Genomic DNA, 19,669 nt, shown 5'->3' on the forward strand with positions numbered 1-19,669 from the left:
TTTAGGCCAGTGTTGCCCAACCCTTTTTCCTGTTGAACTACCACTTTGTTGGCTCTTCTTTTAATATTGAATATCTTTTTGTTTTTAATGTATTTCAGGGCTTGGACCAGATGATGGCAATGACAAAGCTGGCCTCTCAGTTTGATGAGTGGAGGCCATCTACACTTGCCTTATCCAGCTGGCAGCAATCGCACTGACTATATCAGTGTATTCCGTTAATTGTGAGAGGGACTTCTCTGCAATGAAACGAGTAAGAACATTTAAATGTGGAAGTAGATCCTCTTTGTCCCACTCCCTTCTCTTATTATTCTTTGTTATTGCAGGTCAAAACAGACTTGAGGAACAGACTGCAGGGAGAGCATCTAGCCGCCTGCATGCGGCTCTGCATCAACACCCCCCCCCAATCAAGGAGCTCAATTACAGGAGGGTGTTGGAAAGCCCAGAAGAATAAAGTGCTCTGACAAAGGCTGTTACCTAAGTCAGAACTAGGTTTTTGTCAGAACCTGGAAAGAGATTTCCAATGCCCTCCTTTTGTGATGAACATGAATCAGGGGGCTCTAATTCATGTTCCTCTGTTAATTTAGTCAATATAAACTTTTTTAGTTCAGAAAGGTCTCTGTTGTGTTTCTTTAGATGGCTGAAGCACTCAACCTTAAATTGCATCCTGTATACTATAATCATTTTACCAATACGTTATTGAGCTAATTTCTAGCGGTGGAAATATATTTAAGATGGGTAGAGTTTTTTTCCTTTTTAAATTCCACCAGAATCAAGCTTTTCAGTACTTGTTTTGGGAGAGAGCTCATTCTCATGTGTTCCGGGGTCCTATGTGAAGAGTTGAGTATATGAATAAGAATACTGTATTTAATCCAGTATATAAATACTGTGTATAAATAGTGTAACAAAAATGCAATAGTAGTAGATGTATTAGAATGAGCAATAAGAAAGGGAAAGGAAGAATACAGTGTTAATGACAGTATAAATGAAACGGTCCAGTGTTTAATGTCTCTATATACAGTGCTTTCGGAAAGTATTCAGACCCCTTGACTTTTTCCACATTTTGTTACGATGCAGCCTTATTCTACAATTGAGGAAACAAAAAATGTAATCCATCTACACACTGCCCCATAATGACAAAGTGAAAACTGTTTTTTTGAAATGTTTGCAAATTTATTAAAGAAAAAAATGAAACCTTATTTACATAAGTATTCAGACCCTTTGCTTTGAGACCCTAAATTGAGCTCAGGTGCATCCTGTTTACATTGATCATCCTTGAGCTGTTTTTACAGTTTGATTGGAGTCCATCTGTGGTCAATTCTATTGATTGGGCATGATTTAGAAAGGACACACCGGTCTATATAAGGTTCACAGTTGACAGTGCATGTCAGAGGAAAAACCAAGCCATGAGGTCAAAGGAATTGTCTGTAGAGATCCAAGACAGGATCGTGTCAAGGCACAGATCTGGGGAAGGGTACCAACGGGACCTTCAATGCTGAAGAAATTTGAAGAACACAGTGGCCTCCATTATTCATTCTTAAATAGAAGAAGTTTGGAACCACCAAGACTTAATAGAGCTGGCCTCCCTGCCAAACTGAGCAATCGAGGGAGAAGGGCCTTGGTCAGGGAGGTAACCAAGAACCCGATGGTCACTGACAGCTCCAGAGTTCCTCTGTGGAGATGGGAGAACCTTCCAGAAGGACAACCATCTCTGCAGCACTCCACCAATTAGGCCTTTATGCTAGAGTGGCCAGACGGAAGCCGCTCCTCAGTAAAATGCACATGACAGCCCACCTGGAGTTTGCCAAAAGGCACCTAAAGGACTCTGACCATGAGAAAGATTCTCTGGTCTGATGATAGCAAGATTGAACTCTTTGACCTGAATGCCAAGCGTCACGTTTGGAGGAAACTTTGCACCGTCCCCACGGTGGAGCATGGTGGTGGCAGTATCATGCTGTGGTGATGTTTTTCACGGGCAGGGACTGGGAGACTAGTCAGGATCGAGGGGAAGGTGAACGGAACAAAGTACAGGGAGATCCTTGATGAAAACCCACTCCAGTGTGCTCAGGACCTCAGACTGGGTCTAAAGTTTACCGACCCTAAGCACACAGCCAAGACAATGCAAGAGTGGCTTCAGGACAAGTCTCTGAATGACCTTGAGTGGCCTAGTCAGAGCCTGGACTTGAACCCGATCAAATATCTCAGGAGAGACCTGAAAATAGCTTGTGTGCCTAAGATCACCATGGAAACCCATTTCATGAAGCTCCCGACGAACAGTTGTTGTGCTGACGTTGCTTCCAGAGGCAGTTTGAAACTCGGTAGTGAGTGTTGCAACCGAAGCCAGACGATTTTTACGTGTTCCAGCACTCGGCGGTCCCGTTCTGTGAGCTTGTGTGGCCTACCATTTCGCGGCTGAGCCGTTGTTGCTCCTAGACGTATCCACTTCACAATAACATCTTAAATGCAAGTAAAACTAAATGCATGCTCTTCAACTGATCGCTGCCCGCTCGCCCGTCTAGAATCACTACTCTGGATGGTTCTGACTTAGAATATGTGGACAACTACAAATACCTAGTTGTCTGGTTAGACTGTGAACTCTCATTCCAGACTCACATTAAGCATCTCCAATCCAAAATTAAATCTAGAATCGGCTTCCTATTTCGCAACAAAGCATTTTTCACTCATGCTGCCAAACATACCCTTGTAACACTGTCTATCCTACCGATCCTTGACTTCGGCGATGTCATTTACAAAATAGCCTCCAACACTCTACTCAGCAAATTGGATGTAGTCTATCACAGTGCCATCTGTTTTGTCACCAAAGCCCCATATACTACCCACCACTGCGATCTGTATGCTCTCGTTGGCTGGCCCTCGCTTCATATTCGTTGCCAAACCTACTGGCTCCAGGTCATCTGTAAGTCCTTGCTAGGTAAAGCTCTGCCTTATCTCAGCTCACTGGTCACCACTGCAGCACCCACCCGTAGCTCGCGCTCCAGCAGGTATATTTCACTGGTCACCCCCAAAGCCAACTCCTCATTTGGCCGCTTTTCCTTCCAGTTCTCTGCTACCAATGACTGGAACGAATTGCAAAAATCACTGAAGCTGGAGACTCATATCTCCCTCACTAACTTTAGCATCAGCTGTCAGAGCAGCTTACCGATCATTGCACCTGTACATAGCCATCTGTAAATAGCCCACCCAACTACCTCATCCCGATATTGTTATTTATTTTTTGTTCCTTTTCACCCCAGTATCTCTACTTGCACATTCATCTTCTGCACATCTATCACTCGTGTTAAATTGTAATTATTTTGCCACTATGGCCTATTTATTGCCTTACCTCCCTAATCTTATTACATTTGCACACACTGTATATATACTTTTCTATTGTGTTATTGACTGTACGTTTGTTTATCCCATGTGTAACTCTGTGTCGCTTTGCTCAATCTTGGCCAGGTCGCATTTGTAAATGAGAACTTATTCTCAACTGGTCTACCTGATTAAATAAAGGTGAAATAAAAAAAAAACATCACTTATATTTGACCGTGGCAGCTCTAGCAGGGCAGAAATTTGACAAACTGAAGGTGGCATTCCATGAAGGTGCCACGTTGAAAGTCCCTGAGCTCTTCAGTAAGGCCATTCTATTGCCAATGTTTGTATATTGAGATTGAGATTGCTGTGTACTCGATTTTATACACCTGTCAGCAACGGGTGTGGCTGAAATAGCCGAATCCACTAATTTGAAGGGGTGTCCACATAATGTTGTCTATATATATTGTGTACTTGAATGGGAATATTGGTTTGAAATTCTGTCAATCACCCATAACAAACCTATTCATAGAAATATAGTTAATAGAATAGATGTTACCATTTAAATTGACCTTTGAAGGTGGGTGACTGGTGGCCATCTTTGTTGTAGTAATGAAAAGTTGAAATAAATTAAATTATAAAGGTGTATGAATGGACAAAGCCATCGATCACTTGACACCATCCATTCCTATGTTTAGACTCAATAGCGCATTGAAGCCAACTGAAGTCGGTTAAGATAGCGTCTCATGGAGACATTAGATGCACAGTTTGTGCTACTCCATGAAGTAACGTTTCAGGCTAGCTCAGTGCTGCCCCATCTCATTGAGTAACTCAAGTTGAATCCCTGACCGTGGTACTGCAGGCTGCCATTGGCAACTAAATTATCCGTAACTTCTGTGTGCGATTAAATTTTTTACATTTTTGTTTGTTTTGAATAATCTGCTCTAGGACATTACTTCTGGTGTATTAGAAGCAATTATTGGCACCATGATTCTCTTCTAAAATGTTTTTATTTATAAGATTGACCACGTCATTTTTCCATTCTATAATGGGGATCTTGTTTTCTGCTAACAATGCCCGCAGTACCACTGTCGGCCTTGAACTTCTGTGGCTTCATTGAGAAGGGGCAGTCGTTCTCCCCTGGTCTCAACTGATAGAGGGCACAACACAGCCTCAGCGTATATAAAGTAGGGTCTAAGCTATGCGAGTATGCAAAAAAAATATTGACTTTATGCGTTTTTAGGCTATAGGTATGGCGTTTGGTAATGGCTTTGTAACCTCTTGTGATGAGCTTTCGTATAGGCTAGTACTGAAGTGGGCGTGGCTATTTGCGTATTTGTAGACTGATTCATAAATGCAGCAAGTGTCCTCGTTAACACCGGTTACCCCATCAAATGACCCACTTGCGTTCAGTTCATTCCTCAGTTTGTCTCATTCACTCACATGACTTATGAGACAGTTAGTGGCCCAGTTCAAATGCTCCGTTCTACGTTGACCCATTTCAGCCCCGGTTTCAGGGGGTCGATCTTTACTTACACTGACAACTTTTGGTTTCTTGCAGCCCAAAAGACTTGCTAATTAAACTCACAACCACCAACAAACCCTTGACCCCTATAATTTCCCTCACAGTGGCTGTAAATGTGGTTAAATAAATACTGCTGTGCTGTGTGCTTCTTGATATGTTAGTCTCAGTCAGGGATGTAATTCGTCAGGAATTCCTGCTTTCTTGACATTATCCTCAATTCCTGCATAATAGAAACTGACCTATCCCCTAGCGAAAATCTTGATTTTCCTATGTTGACTGTCGTGTCAATGACTTTGTCAACCACTTTGAAAATAACCAATTTAAAAAGGTTGACGACATCCGCTCCTCATTCACTCTGCCTATTCAGTCCACAGGTCCCACTCACACGCTTTGACGTCTTTCTCCCCTTTCTCTCCAGATGAAATCCTGCGACTAGTGAGGTCAGACCGCCCGACAACCTACCCGCTCGACCCCAACCCCTCCTCCCTTCTCCAGAACATCTCTGGAGATCTTCTCCCATTCCTCACTTCCCTCATCAACTCATCCCTGACCACTGGCTGCATCCCCTCTGACTTAAAAAAAGCCAGAGTTGCTTCCCTCCTCAAGAAACTAACACTCTGATGTCAAACTACAGACCGGTATTCAGTATTTTCTTTCCAAAACACTTGAGCCTGCTGTCTTTCTCTGAACGATATTGACCCTTACCAGTCAGGCTTCAAGACAGGTCTCTCAACTGAGACTGCTCTGCTCTCTGTCTCACGAATGCTCTCCGCACTGCCAAAGCTGACGCTCTTGCCTCTGTTCTCATCCTCCTAGATCTATCCGCTGCCTTCGACACATGAACCATCAGATCTTCCTCTCCACCCTCTCAGGGCTGGGCGTTTCAGGCTCTGCGCTCTCTTGGGTTGCATCCTACCTGGCAGGCCGCTCCTATCAGCTGACGTGGAGAGGATCTGTGTGTGCACCACATGCTCACACTATTGGTGTCCCCCAGGGCTCGGTTCTAGGCCCTCTCCTCTTCTCTATACACCAAGTTACTCAGCTCCGTCATATCATAACATGTTCTCTCCTAACATTGCTATGCGGATGACACTCAACTATTTTTCTCCTTCCCCTCCCCTTCTGACACCCAGGTGGCGCACCCAGGTGCCTGGCAGATATCACTGCTTGGATGTCGGCCCACCAACTCAAGCTCAACCTCGACATGATTGAGCTGCTCTTCCTCCCGGAAGGCCTGCCCGCTTCAAGACCTCTCAATCACAGTTGACAACTCCACAATGTCCCCCTCCTAGAGAGCAAAGAACTTGGCATGACCCTTGACACATTCTTTTGTTCTCTGAAAACACCAAAGCGGTGACTCGCTCATGCAAGTTACTTGTTCCACAACATCCGTAGTGTTCGACCCCACCTCACACAGGAGGCAGCGCAGGTCCTAATCCAGGCACTTGTCACCACCTGTCTGGACTACTGCAACTCGCTGTTAGCTGGGCTCCCCGCTTGTGCCATCAAACCCCTGCAACTTATACAGAACGCCGCATGCCGTTCAACCTTCCCAAGTTCTACCATGTCACCCTGCTCCTCTGCACACTCCACTGGCTTCCAGTCGAGGCTTGCATCCACTACAAGACCATGGTACTTGCCTTTCGTGAACGAACCGTCACACTTGACTTTTCCCCCCCTACTAGCACTAACTTTGATAACTACGTTATTGAAGAAAAATGTACTTACTATCAGTGAGATACTTTTGTGTACATGTGGACACCCATTCAAATATGCGAATTTGTTTATTTCAGCCACACCCGTTGCTGGCAGCTGTATACAATCGAGCACACAGCCATGCAATCTCCATAGACAAACATTGGCAGTAGAATGGCCTTACTGAAGAGCTCAGTGACTTTCAACGTGACACCGTCATAGGATGCCACCTTTCCAACATGTCAGTTCGTCAAATTTCTGCCCTGCTAGAGATGCCCTGGTCAACTGTAACTACTGTTATTGTGAAGTGGAACTGTCTAGGAGCAACAACGGCTCAGCTGCGAAGTTGTAGCCGAGTGCTGAAGAACGTAGGGCGTCAAATTGGTCTGTCCTCAGTTGCAACACTCACTACCGAGTTCCAAACGGCCTCTGAAAGCAACGTCAGCATAAGAACTGTTCGTCGGGGGCTTCATGAAATGGGTTTCCATGGCCGAGCAGCCGCACACAAGCCTAAGATCGCCATGTGAAATGCCAAGTGTCGGCTGGAGTGGTGTAAAGCTCGCCGCCATTGGACTCTGGAGCAGTGGAAACGCGTTCTTTGGACTGATGAATCACGCTTCACCATCTGGCAGTCAACGGACGAATCCTGTTTCAGCATGACAATGCCCCCGGGCACAAAGTGAGGTCCATACAGAATTGGTTTGTTGATCGGTGTGGAAGAAATTGACCGGCCTCCACAGAGCTCTGACCTCAACTCCATCGCACACCTTTGGGATGAATTGGAACACCGACTGCGAGCCAGGCCTAATCGCCCAACATCAATTCCCGACCTCAGCTGCTCTTGTTGCTGAATGAAGCAGGTCCCCACAGCAATGTTCCAACATCTCATGGAAAGCTGTCCCAGAAGAGTGGAGGCTGTTATAGCAGCAAAAACTAACTCCATACTAATGCCCATGATTTTGGAAGTTATGTTGAACGAGCAGGTGTCCACATACTTTTGGTCATGTGTATGTGGTTGTTCAACCTAGCTATCTTAAAATGAATGCACTAACTAAGTTGCTCTGGATAAGAGCTTCTGCTAAATTATTAAAATGTTTAATTATTGCAGCCAGCAAGCAACTGACGATCCCCAGAACAGACTGTTCCTACCTTATTGAAAATGAGGTGTGTGTGATGGTTGAGGTTCATTCTTTTCTCTCTCTTCTCTCTGTCAGAAATGGTGGAGTCCATGAAGAACGTGGCCGGCATGGACGTGGAGCTGACGGTGGAAGAGCGGAACCTGCTGTCGGTGGCGTACAAAAACGTGATCGGAGCCAGAAGAGCATCCTGGAGGATAATCAGCAGCCTCGAACAGAAAGAAGAGAACAAAGGAGGCGAAGACAAGCTAAAGATGATCAGGGAATACAGGCAAACGGTGAGCCACCGGGACGGCGGTAGTAGGAGAATAGAATCCCTGATGAAGGCAGCTTGCTGTCAATGTTAGCTACATAATAAATGTAGACCTATTGCATCGGAGGGATGGTCTGTGGCTCCTTTCAAAGTAGAGGTTAAGACTCGGGTCCTCTTTTAATCTTTTGAAGAGGTCATTCAATGGTCATGTTATGTAAAAATGAGACTTCAAAGTTGAGTGTGATGTTTTTTCCCCATTCTCGAGTTTGTTGACAACTGGTGTTGTGTGTGTTGTCTGCTCTGCAGGTGGAGACTGAGCTAAAATCAATCTGTAACGACATTCTGGATGTACTGGATAAGCACCTCATTCCAGCTGCAAACACGGGAGAATCAAAGGTTTTCTACTACAAAATGTACGTCTGTGGATGGGAGATATCTTCAAAAACTATTTTGCACACACCAGCGAATATGTACGCCCTGACTGCGCTAGTAATATGAGAAAAGGCTGCCATGTCTTCTCAGTGCAGCATTGTGGCCGTCGCTCACACAACACGCTCTCTCGCTCTCTCTGGCAAGCAGAGCGTAAAACCTCTGATCTGAGCTGTGAAAAAACAGCTACTCTGCATCTGTTTTCCACACTTTTCTGTGAAGTGTGTACTTGTGCGCAACCTAGAGCTTGGCCAATAAACCAAAAATGATCAACACCGACCATACCAATCACTTATCGCAGACATTTTGCTGATATCATTCATTACAATAAGCAGACTATACTAGAAAAATGTGACATTTGCTAATATGGGTGATTGTTAATGGGACAATTGATGGCTACAACCATCAAACTAGTAGTAATGTGTTATGCGCTGAAAATGTGTTATTTCCTCTGTTAAAATTAGCAAAAAGTAGTCTTCTATCCAAAGTGTTTAAAATGTTCTGTGCTCCTTGACTGTCTTACTTTCATTTCGGTGTTTATTAGCGAGCTGGACACAGTCAAGAAACGGTATGAATGTAGGTCCATTATAATTTCTGCACATTTTCCATTTGTTTTTTGTAATTTTAAAGTATATGTGACCGACCGCCTCGATTTGGTCTTATGTATCAAAATTTGAAATTGTGTTTTTTACGTTGGATAAAAGTGGAGACGCAGAGCTACAAAATGTTATATTATACACTGCAGGTGAGCAACAATGGGAAAGTAACTTTGCTTTGAAAGTTGATAAACTTGTAACCCCACTTTTGAGAAAATGGCCCTTTTGGTACACGTACTGGAGAGCTCTTCTTTTTTCTTATACCCATTCAGCATCGTTCACACCTACTGAAGCCTTAGTCCCAGCCATCTCTTTAAGGATTCACATGTGAGGTCATGTGGTAAACACACGTTATATCACATCAAATCTAAGTTTATTTGTCACATGCACAGGATGCAGAAGGTGTAAACGGTACAATGATAGTACTTGCAATATCAAAAACAAAGTGTCCAGATAAAAATATTTTATGAATATTTTCTCGTTATTAGATGACGCTTACCCGACACACTTGTCTAAATTGATGGGATATGTGAAGGAAATGCTATAACCACCCCTCACCCAGATCTAGCTAAGTGAATGGGTCACTATTGTCTAGACATGTACACATGAAATGCCATCGATGGTTGTAATCACCCACAGACACACCTGCTAACTTGATGGGTCATGTAATAATCCGGACGAAGTGGAGTCTTTTGTTAGACATGTAGCTAGCTAGCTAAACAATGAACCGGCATAACCCCAATTACTACCAATACAAACATTGTCATAGCTGTAGTATGAATCTGCAGTTAGCTAAAGCTAACAAACTAGGTTAAATGTTAACTAGCTAACATTAGGCTATAACTAGCAATGCAAATGGTTTTCTGATTCAAATAATATTACTACACAGATCATACACGTAACGTTAGCTAGTGAGCCAGCAAGCTAACATTTGCTAGCTAACGGTCTGCTTTAACTTGCAATAAAAATGACTTTCTGACAAAATTTGAATCTTATATCTGAGCTAGGCTCTTACCCGTCCGAATACATGGATGAACGCTTCACAGCAGACTGGAACCATTTTAACTCCATTTTCTTTGTAGCTAAGTCTTGTTTGGCCAGCTTTGTGTCAAGTCACTCCAGTTCACACTAACCGTGGCGTGTGCAGAATGTAGCCCATCACTTTTGTAGTTCTCGATGGCTAACGTTATATCTTTAATAAATGGCGCGGTAGAAAGGACTGTCAACACATACTAAACAGCTCACGTTATAGACAGAAGCAAGCTACATGGCAGACCAATCCAAACCCATCTCCTGGCATGTCCAGCCCATACATTATCTCAGCCAATCATGGCTAGTGGGAAGGTTCCTGTCATCCCCCCGCCCCCAAATAAAATCAATAAATCATTCTAATACTGTATATATTTATTTTACCCCCTCACGAGCTGGATTTGGCCCACGGGCTGTATATTTGACATCCCTGGTTTAAAGAATCATAACAAATACTCTGGTGTACATGGTTATAGACTTAATGTTCTATTTACCATTATAGCATCAATTCAGGACATTTTATCGCGATATAGATTTTTGTCCATATCGCCCAGCTCTAGCACTACCCCACAAGGATTTATAAGCACACGCTTGGTGTAAGCAAGGGCTCTTAACACCAATCCTTTTCCAATTCCAAATAGGGGAGTTCAGTGTAGAAGTGCGTACCTCAGGAAAATAGTCCTATGTTAACATAAGGAGACTGTTAACATAAGGGTTGAAATAACCATGGTCTCGTTCTCCCCTCTGTCCTCAGGAAGGGAGACTACCACAGGTACCTGGCAGAGTTCGCCACGGGCAACGACAGGAAGGAGGCGGCGGAGAACAGTTTGGTAGCCTACAAAGCCGCGAGCGACATCGCCATGATCGAGCTCCCCCCGACTCACCCCATCCGCCTGGGACTGGCACTCAACTTCTCCGTATTTTATTATGAAATTCTCAATTCCCCTGACCGCGCATGCAGGTGGGCCCCTTCTCTCCTGTCTCATCTTCTCTTCTCATCTTCTCTCTTTTCCCCACTCACTCCACATATCTGTCTCGCCCATCTCCCTCTACACTCAATTGCCAGATGTGTTAAGTAGAAAGGGTTGTGAGGGAGTAATAATACATTTGATTTATATGCATTGCCTTACTCATTGTTTTCCTGCAGTACCAGGCGTTAAACCGTCTTTCAGTAATATCTTCAAAGAAACAGAACAAGTTCTGATTTGATTATTATTTGGGGCTCATATCTGGTGCTGCATCATGCCATGGTGAAATTTTCAGACTGGGTGTGCAGTACAGTCTCACTAATACAGTACATTGAGATAGTCACCTCATGCCCTGGCTAGTAATACAATATATATATTTTTTACAAATACATTTTATTGTATATTCCATACCAGTACATGTTACTAGATGTTCAGCCCATTGTTGATGTGTGACTTGGACGCTGTGTGAAATCCAACCTTTGACCCCTCTGCTCTGCCCACGCTGCTGCCCTCAGGTTGGCGAAGGCGGCATTTGACGATGCCATTGCAGAACTGGACACGCTGAGCGAGGAGAGCTACAAGGACTCCACGCTCATCATGCAGTTGCTACGCGACAACCTTACATTATGGACTTCAGACATGCAGGGAGACGGTGAGCGTTCCATGCGTCTTCATCTGTTATATATGTAGCACAATAGTTGGACTAAACACACACCAGCGTTTCTTTTCCGTGTTGTTCAAAAGTATGCTGCTACATCAGCTTGACAGCAAACAAGGTCACATAGAGGATGGGTGTTTTCCAGCTATTGACTTTACAGACTGCTGGACTGGTGCGGTGTACACTTGACCTCACCCACCCTTTCTCTAACTTCCCTCCTCCCCTCAGTACAGTGGTCCTTCTCTAACCGAAGCACCTCTCCATCTCTAGCACTCTCTTTCTCCCTCTCGTTCTCTTTATCTTTCACCTTTCTCTTTGTTTCTCTCCCTTTTACTTTTTTTGTTCTGGTCCGTCTGTTGAGCTGTACTCCCTTTCACTGCTCTAATATCTCTCCCCCATCTCTCTCGTGTCTCCGTTTTCCTCTGTGTAGATTCTTAAGGACAACCCCTCTTCATTCCCTCTATAGAACTGTATTTTGTAAGTCATCTCTTTCACCTTTCTTGGGCATACCTCTTGCTCCCTCACTCAGACTTGCTACCCCTCACTAACCCTTTGTCACTGCATCGTCCAGCGCCAGGTTGGGTTCATTAGGGCACACCGTAGCAAAATGTTGTGCAATGGAAAACAAGTGTTTCTTATTAAATAGTGCTGAACATTGAGTGCATTTTTAGGTCTATTCAGCTTCGGTTCGATAATGAAAAAATAATCAAGTTTTAGTTTTTTAAATAAAATGTTTTATTACTTGCACTATGCATTATGTGCATTAAATGCTGTAAAAACACAGAATAAAACTATTAATAAACGTCCCATGATGGTAGGGACTTCCCATTACTGCTTATCACTTATTAACCCCGTAAAACAATACACATCAATATCTGTCTTTTTTTTTGCATGGCCTGCGTCTACATCTTACGATGTTGGCCCTCAGCATCTGCGGTGTAAGTTGGCAGCGTTACAGTGGTGTTTGTCAGTCCAGGAGACATCCCGAAAATCTGTCTTCTCATGAAAATGCCTGTCGCGTCCAAACGGTTATAGCCTAATGTTAGCTAGTTAACATTGAACCTAGTTTGTTAGCTTTAACTACTTGCAGATTCATACTATAGAAAAACTATTTCCCCTCTATGGAAAGATGACTCTTACGAACACAATGTTCTCTGTTCGACCCCAACAAGCGTCACAGGACTCGTGTGAAGTCGATACCGACACCGATTATTGGAGGACCAAAAAAAGCCAATACCGATTAATCGGCCGATTTTTATATATAAATTTGTAATAATGACAATTACAACAATACTGAATGAACACTTTTATTTTAACTTAATACATCAATCAAATCTATTTAGTCTCAAATAAATAATGAAACATGTTCAATTTGGTTTAAATAATGCAAAAACACAGTGTTGGAGAAGAAAGTAAAAGTGCAATATTTGCTATGTAAAAAAGCTAACGTTTAAGTTCCTTGCTCAGAACATGAGAATATATGAAAGCTGGTTGTTTCTTTTAACATGAGTCTTCATTATTCCCAGGTAAGAAGTTTTAGGTTGTAGTTATTATAGGACTATTTCTCTCTATACCATTTGTATTTCATATACCTTTGACTATTGGATGTTCTTATAGGCACTATAGTATTGCCAGCCTAATCTCGGGAGTTGATAGGCTTGAAGTCATAAACAGCGCAATGCTTGAAGCACAGCGAAGAGCTGCTGGCAAATGCAGGAAAGTGCTGTTTGAATGAATGCTTACGAGCCTGCTGCTGCCTACCACCGCTCAGTCAGACTGCGCTATCAAATATAAAATCATAGACTTAATTATATATAAAACACAGAAATACGAGCCTTAGGTCATTAATATGGTAAAATCCGGAAGCTATCATTTCGAAAACAAAACGTTTATTCTTTCAGTGAAATACGGAACTTTTCCGTATTTTATCTGACGGGTGGCATCCCTAAGTCTAAATATTGCTGTTACATTGCACAACCTTAAACGTTATGTCATAATAATGTACAATTACGGCAAATTAATTACGTTCTGGGTTAGGAAGAAATGGTCTTCACACAGTTCGCTACGAGCCAGGCAGCCCAAACTGCTGCATATACCCTGACTCTGCTTGCACAAAACGCAAGTTAAAATAAATTCATGTTAGCAGGCAATTTAAACTAAATATGCAGGTTTAAAAATATATACATGTGTATTGATTTTAAAGACCTTGATGTTTATGGTTAGGTACACATTGGTGCAACGACAGTGCTTTTTTCGCGAATGCGCTTGTTAAATCATCACCCGTTTGGCGAAGTAGGCTGTGATTTGATGATAAATCAACAGGTACTGCATCGATTATATGCAACGCAGGACAAGCTAGATAAACTAGTAATATCATCAACCATGTGTAGTTAACTAGTGATTGTTAAGATTGATTGTTTTTGATAAAATAAGCTTAATGCTAGCTAGTAACTTATCTTGGCTTTTGCTGCGCTCGCATCTCCTCGTGGAGTGCAATGTAATCGACCATAATCGGTGTCCAAAAATGCAGATTACCGATTGTTATGAAAACTTGAAATCGGCCCTAATTAATCTGCCATTCCGATTAATCGGTTGACCTCTAGTTTGGGCTACACACTAATATGACCCCTCTATGGAAAGGTGAGACTCACGAACACGTACAGTGCCTTCAGAAAGTATTCACACCTCTTTCGTGTTTCCATATTTTGTTGTTACCGCCAGGATTTGAAATGTGTTACATTGAAATTGTGTCACAGATCTACACACAACACCCCATAATGTCAAGGTGGAATTTTGTTTTGTATAATTTTTTTAAATGAAAATGAAAAGCTGAAATGTCTTGAGTCAATAAGTATTCAACCTTTTGTAATGGCAAGCCTAAATAAGTGCAGGAGTAAAAAATGTGCTTAACAAATCGCATAATAAGTTACATGGACTCATTCCATGTTCAGTAATAGTTAACTTGATTTTTGAACAACTACCCCATCTCTGTACCCCACACATACAATTGTCTGTAAGGTCTCTCAATCGAGTTGTGAATTTCAAGCACAGATTCAACCACAAAGACCAAGGAAGTTTTTCAATGCCACTCAAAGAAGGGCACCGGTCAATGGCTAAAAGTAGCTGAATGTCCCTTTGAACATGAGGAAGTTATTAATTAAGCTTTTCATGATGTTTCAATATACCCAGTCACTACAAAGATAGAGGCGTCCTTCCTAACTCATTTGCCAGAGAGGAAGGAAACTGCTCAGGGATTTCACCATGAGGCCAATGGTGATTTTAAAATGGTTATAGTTTAATGGTTGTAATATGAGAACTGATGGAGCAACAACATTGTAGTTACTAACCTAAATGACAGAGTGAAAAGATTGAAGCCTGTACAGAATACAAATATTCCAAAACATGCACCCTGTTTGCAACAAGGCACTTAACTAATACTGCAAAAAACGTGGCAAAGAAATGTACTTTTTGTCCAGAATACAAAGTGTTCACTGAGTACACATTACTGAGTACCACTCTTCATATTTTCAAGCATGGTGGTGGCTGCATCATGTTATGGGTACGCTTGTCATTGGGAAGGACTAAGACGTTTTTTTAAGATAAGAAACCGAATACAGCTATGCACAGGCAAAATCCTAGAGGGAGAAACTGGTTGTCTGCTTTCCAACAGACACTGGGAGACAAATTCACATTTCAGCGGGACAATAACCTAAAACACAAGGCCAAATCTACACTGGATTTTCTTACCAAAATGACATTCAATGTTCCTGAGTAGCTTAGTTACAGCTTTACTTAAATTGGCTTGAAAATCTATGACAAGACTTGAAAATAGTTGTCTGGCAACGATCAACTTGACAGACCTTGAAGAATTTAAAAAAGAATAATGGGCAAATATTGTACAATCCAGGTGTGCAAAACTGTAATCTCCACCAACGGTGAGCCAACAAACTTCTACAAAGTTTTACTCGGATAGGAACACTTATGTAAATGAGATGTATTTTTGTATTTAAAATGTACACATTTATAGAAACTTGTTTTCACTTTGTCATTAGGGGGTATTGTGTGTAGATGGGTGAGAATCTATTTAATAATGTTTTTATTCAGGCTGTAACACAACAAAATGTGGAATAAGTCAACGGGTATGAATACTTTTTGAAGGCACTGTACGTCGCTTGTTTTGTTCTAGGACGCCCACAAGCCTCACAAGACTTGTCTGAAGGTAGCCTGATACCAGTTTTTAAAAATGAATGGAAGTATATATGGAAGTAGTTTACTGCCTAAAAAATGTGTTAAAAGGATACTTCGGGATTTTGGCAATGAGGCCCTTTATATACTTCCCCAGAGTCGGATGAAGTCGTGGATACCATTTTATGACGAACTATCCCTTTAAATATGGGTAAAACAAATAAATAATAGTGATTTTTCTTACATCTCTCAGATATAGGACAGACCCTTCAAAACAATCTTCATTTTAATTAATTTTTTGACTATCTGTTTTTCCTTCTACGAATCTGTTATTCAATGTGTTTCTATGGGCTAATGGCATTAAGGCCAAATTCAATGTTTAATCAAATATTTTTTATTTTATACCTAAAGGGGTCCCTCAAGCGTAGACTCTCAGGCAGGGGTCTCCAACCTTTTCTAACTTGACAACTACTCAAATAAGCCTGTTCTTCTGTTCTCCCCTGCAATGCTTCCCCAGGTTCTTAGTGCAGTACTTTCTCTTGTCCACTATGCTTTCTTTTAGAGGGGGCACTATAAAATGAGTCCTTGCGCTAACTGAGGAAATATTGACTTAACACAAGTGGTCATATTTAGCTAACTCTCGGCTGACAGAAACCACAATAGGAATTAGCTAATAGAAATTACTATTTACAATTCATCAAATCACGGGTGAGCTCACCATTGATCGAAATGATTTAGTAAAACACTTTTAAAAAATCGAATGTAATCCGACGATGGGTAGTTCGTGTGCGCCACAATGTTTGTTTTTCCGCATCAGCCGAAGAGGAGATCAGATTAGTTTGTTCTGTTTGCAGTATGCATGTTGAGAAGGGGGTGTGTCTTCTATGATCATTCGCTTCCGGAAGTTTACTCGAAAGATGAGTGAACCATTCCTTCACCTCATTATAACATCTTTGGTCTGACAGATGTTTATCTGACACCCAGAATGCATTGTATAATGTCAACAAACATGGTGCCACACATAGCTGGCAAATGGCTTAACATTCGCTCATCATAATCAGTACAACCTTCAAAAAGTATTTGACACACATCATGGGTGTCCATTACAATCTATACAATAATCAGAATGCATTATTTGCCACCAGTACTTGAAAACGTGAATAAAACTGTAAATACATTATGCTCCATACGTAAACGACAACACGATATACAGAAAATAAGGCACTTATTTTGATAGGAATGCGCACATGTTTCATTTAATTAACCTTTATTTAACTAGGCAAGTCAGTTAAGAACAAATTCTTATTTACAATGACGGCCTAGGAACAGTTGTTGAGGGGCAGAACGACCTTGTCAGCTTGGGGATTCGTTCTAGCAACCTTTCGGTTACTGGCTCAACGCTTTAACCACTAGGCTACCTGCCGCCCCAACGTGTCCAAAGTTATTATTTGTAAGGAAAACAACAATGAAGGCAATGCGAGCGCTAGCCAGAAAATGTGTCAGTCAATTCGTAAAAAAACAACAACCTGAAAAAAAACAATTTCAGTTAATTAATGGGCAAGTTCATATGTTTCCCGTTTCATTACCATTTTCTTCAGTTTCATGCCTAGTGAACACGACCCTGTTCTAATCTTAGTCTAGGCCAGATGAGACTGTCTCTGGCCTAAAGTGCTCTGTGATGTCCACATGGCCCAACTCAACCATCAAGTATCTGGGTAGCATTTAGAACAGTTTTTTCGGGTGTGTGTCTGTGTGTCCATTAAGTAGAAGCTAGAGATGTTCCTCTCTCATTCGGCATGAGTTGAATGGGGTGTGGTTAGTGACACTGTCTGACTCACTGAAACGCAAGTTCTACCAACACTGTCTGTCTGGTTTTGAGCTAAAGTTAAGGGACTCCACTTATTAATATGGCTGAACACAGTACACTCAATCTTCACACTGAAACGCAAACGTGCGGTTGATGTGCACCAGCACACTAACTACATGTAGCTGAGATGTTTAGTTTTTCTCCCCTCACCATCTCACATGTATGGCACTAGTCTGGGTGATGGCAGAGGACATGGGGCAGTCCAACCAAGCAGCCTGTTGTTGTGTATGTAATGGTTATAGCAGGTCTTGATAAATTATATATATTTGTCATTTGATTTTGAGGCGGGGGAACAAACTCGGTATACTTTAAAATGACTAAAACCTGTAGAAATGATCATGGATCTACATAAAGTCCTTATCACTGGAAGCCTCACTGCCCTGTTGTCATGGTAACATTGGGTGGGCTCTGGATTCTTGTCCATTTTTTTCAAATGTTTTTTGCATTTGTGGTGAAATTGACAAACTGGCTTTTTAATTATGAAAATGTAATCCATTTTCCTCTCTCTTCAGGTGAAGAACAGAGTAAAGAAGCACTGCAAGATGTGGAGGATGAGACCCAGCAGTGAGACTTTATGGCCAATACCCGAAACCTCCCTCTCTCTCTCTCCCTCCTATTACCTCCCCTGTCTGTCCTACTACGTGTCACAGTGAGAGCTCCCAAACTTGGCTTTTACTCCGCCGTCCACTCGCTCTATTTCTCCCCACCTCTTCTTTCTTTAATTCTTTCTTTATGTTCTATCACTGTATCTGTCTGTCAGCTCATAGCCCCTCTGGGCTTCCTAGGGTTATCTCTTCTGGTTTTTATTTTCTTATAAAAAAAAGTCCTATAAAATTCACCTATTTCAGTGGGAATAATATACTTCCACGTTAAAACACAAGAGAAAATGTAAAAGCTAAAGCTTCGAGCTGTTCCTGGTTGTTACCTTTTATTGATTTTTATAACTCCGTTGCAAGCCTGTAAGGTTCACGTCGTTCCCTTTCCTTCCTTTTTTTGTTGCTTTTTTTGTTTACATTTTTGCCATGTCATCAGTTGCCAAGTGTGTTGCTTGGGGTCGTCAACGTTCACACAATTTAACGAGTTGATTTTTAAAACGCAAACGTTTGCTGTAACTCTTTTTCCATAACTGTGATGTCTTTGTGCTACTTTACGCTAATCGTCTAAGCTTTTGGTCGCAAATTAGGGATGGTCGTGAATTTTGACGGTTTTTAAAAGGGACATTTTAATGCCCTCTTTATTTGTGATTCTCTCTCGTTCGTTCGTTCGTTGCAAGACTCTGTTTTATCAATGGTGATAGCTGAACTTCCCATGAGTGTCTCTTTCTTTGCGATCACCCCTCAAGTCCAGGGCATGGACCACGCATTTTTGTGCTCAAGAGGCTGTAGCGCTGCTTTTTTACTCATTGCTGACGTAAGGACACGATGGCTTGTAGCAGTTGGAGGGGGGGAAAAACAAGAATCTCCCTCTCTCTGATGTTAGGTAAAGCAGGTTTGCATTGGCACTGTCAAAAGAAAAACAACCTTTGTTTAAAAAAAGAAAAACCTGCTTATGTCATCTTGTATCCCCATTCTGTTCCAGAATGTTCCCTTTCTCTCTTTCTTTCTCTGTCTCTGTCCTGCCCCCATATTTTCTCTCTTGTTCAGTATGTGTAACTTGAATCTGATTTGTACTACTGGATATTCTGACTGGAGCCACAAGCACTGTCTGTATTCTTACTGAAACACAGCATGGAAATTAACATTAAACTTCAAATTTAAAAAAGGAACTTAAATTAAAATGCACCTGTCATGTCATTTTTTGCCCTCAAATGCCAGAGACCGACAACAGTTTACCTTCTGTTACTGTCATTGAAGGGTAAGGTGCTCATTCAGTGAGCTGATCAGGAAATTAGTCTTACCCTCCAACAGTAGCAACAGAATGTAAACTGTCGTCAGTTTCTGGCTAGACTACCTATTGATTCTGTAGATCTTTTTCTTTTGGAGTACCTAGGTTGAAGAGGGAAAGGCATAAGAACAACAC

At 41.9% G+C, this 19,669-nt stretch overlaps 1 protein-coding gene across 3 annotated transcripts in view; it reads left to right on the forward strand.

Annotated features, from left to right (window-relative positions):
• The window catches only part of LOC111980334 (14-3-3 protein epsilon), a 36,606-nt gene extending 17,179 nt beyond the window's left edge, over positions 1-19,427 (forward strand). Inside the window, exons 4-9 of one of the 3 annotated variants that reach the window (XM_024011059.2) lie at positions 99-250; positions 7,744-7,943; positions 8,225-8,331; positions 10,727-10,933; positions 11,456-11,592; positions 18,163-19,427. In XM_024011059.2, the coding sequence (XP_023866827.1) occupies positions 7,746-7,943; positions 8,225-8,331; positions 10,727-10,933; positions 11,456-11,592; positions 18,163-18,218 (705 nt within the window). In that variant the 5' untranslated portion in view covers positions 99-250; positions 7,744-7,745 and the 3' untranslated portion in view covers positions 18,219-19,427. Of the gene's footprint in view, positions 1-98; positions 251-7,743; positions 7,944-8,224; positions 8,332-10,726; positions 10,934-11,455; positions 11,593-12,028; positions 12,076-18,162 lie in introns of all 3 variants that reach the window. The other 2 variants (XM_024011058.2, XM_024011057.2) reach the window with 2 other exon arrangements.
• Positions 19,428-19,669: the final 242 nt, after the last annotated feature.

This window comes from Salvelinus sp. IW2-2015, linkage group LG20 (genome assembly GCF_002910315.2).
Source record: "Salvelinus sp. IW2-2015 linkage group LG20, ASM291031v2, whole genome shotgun sequence".
NCBI classification, from domain to species: domain Eukaryota; kingdom Metazoa; phylum Chordata; class Actinopteri; order Salmoniformes; family Salmonidae; genus Salvelinus; species Salvelinus sp. IW2-2015.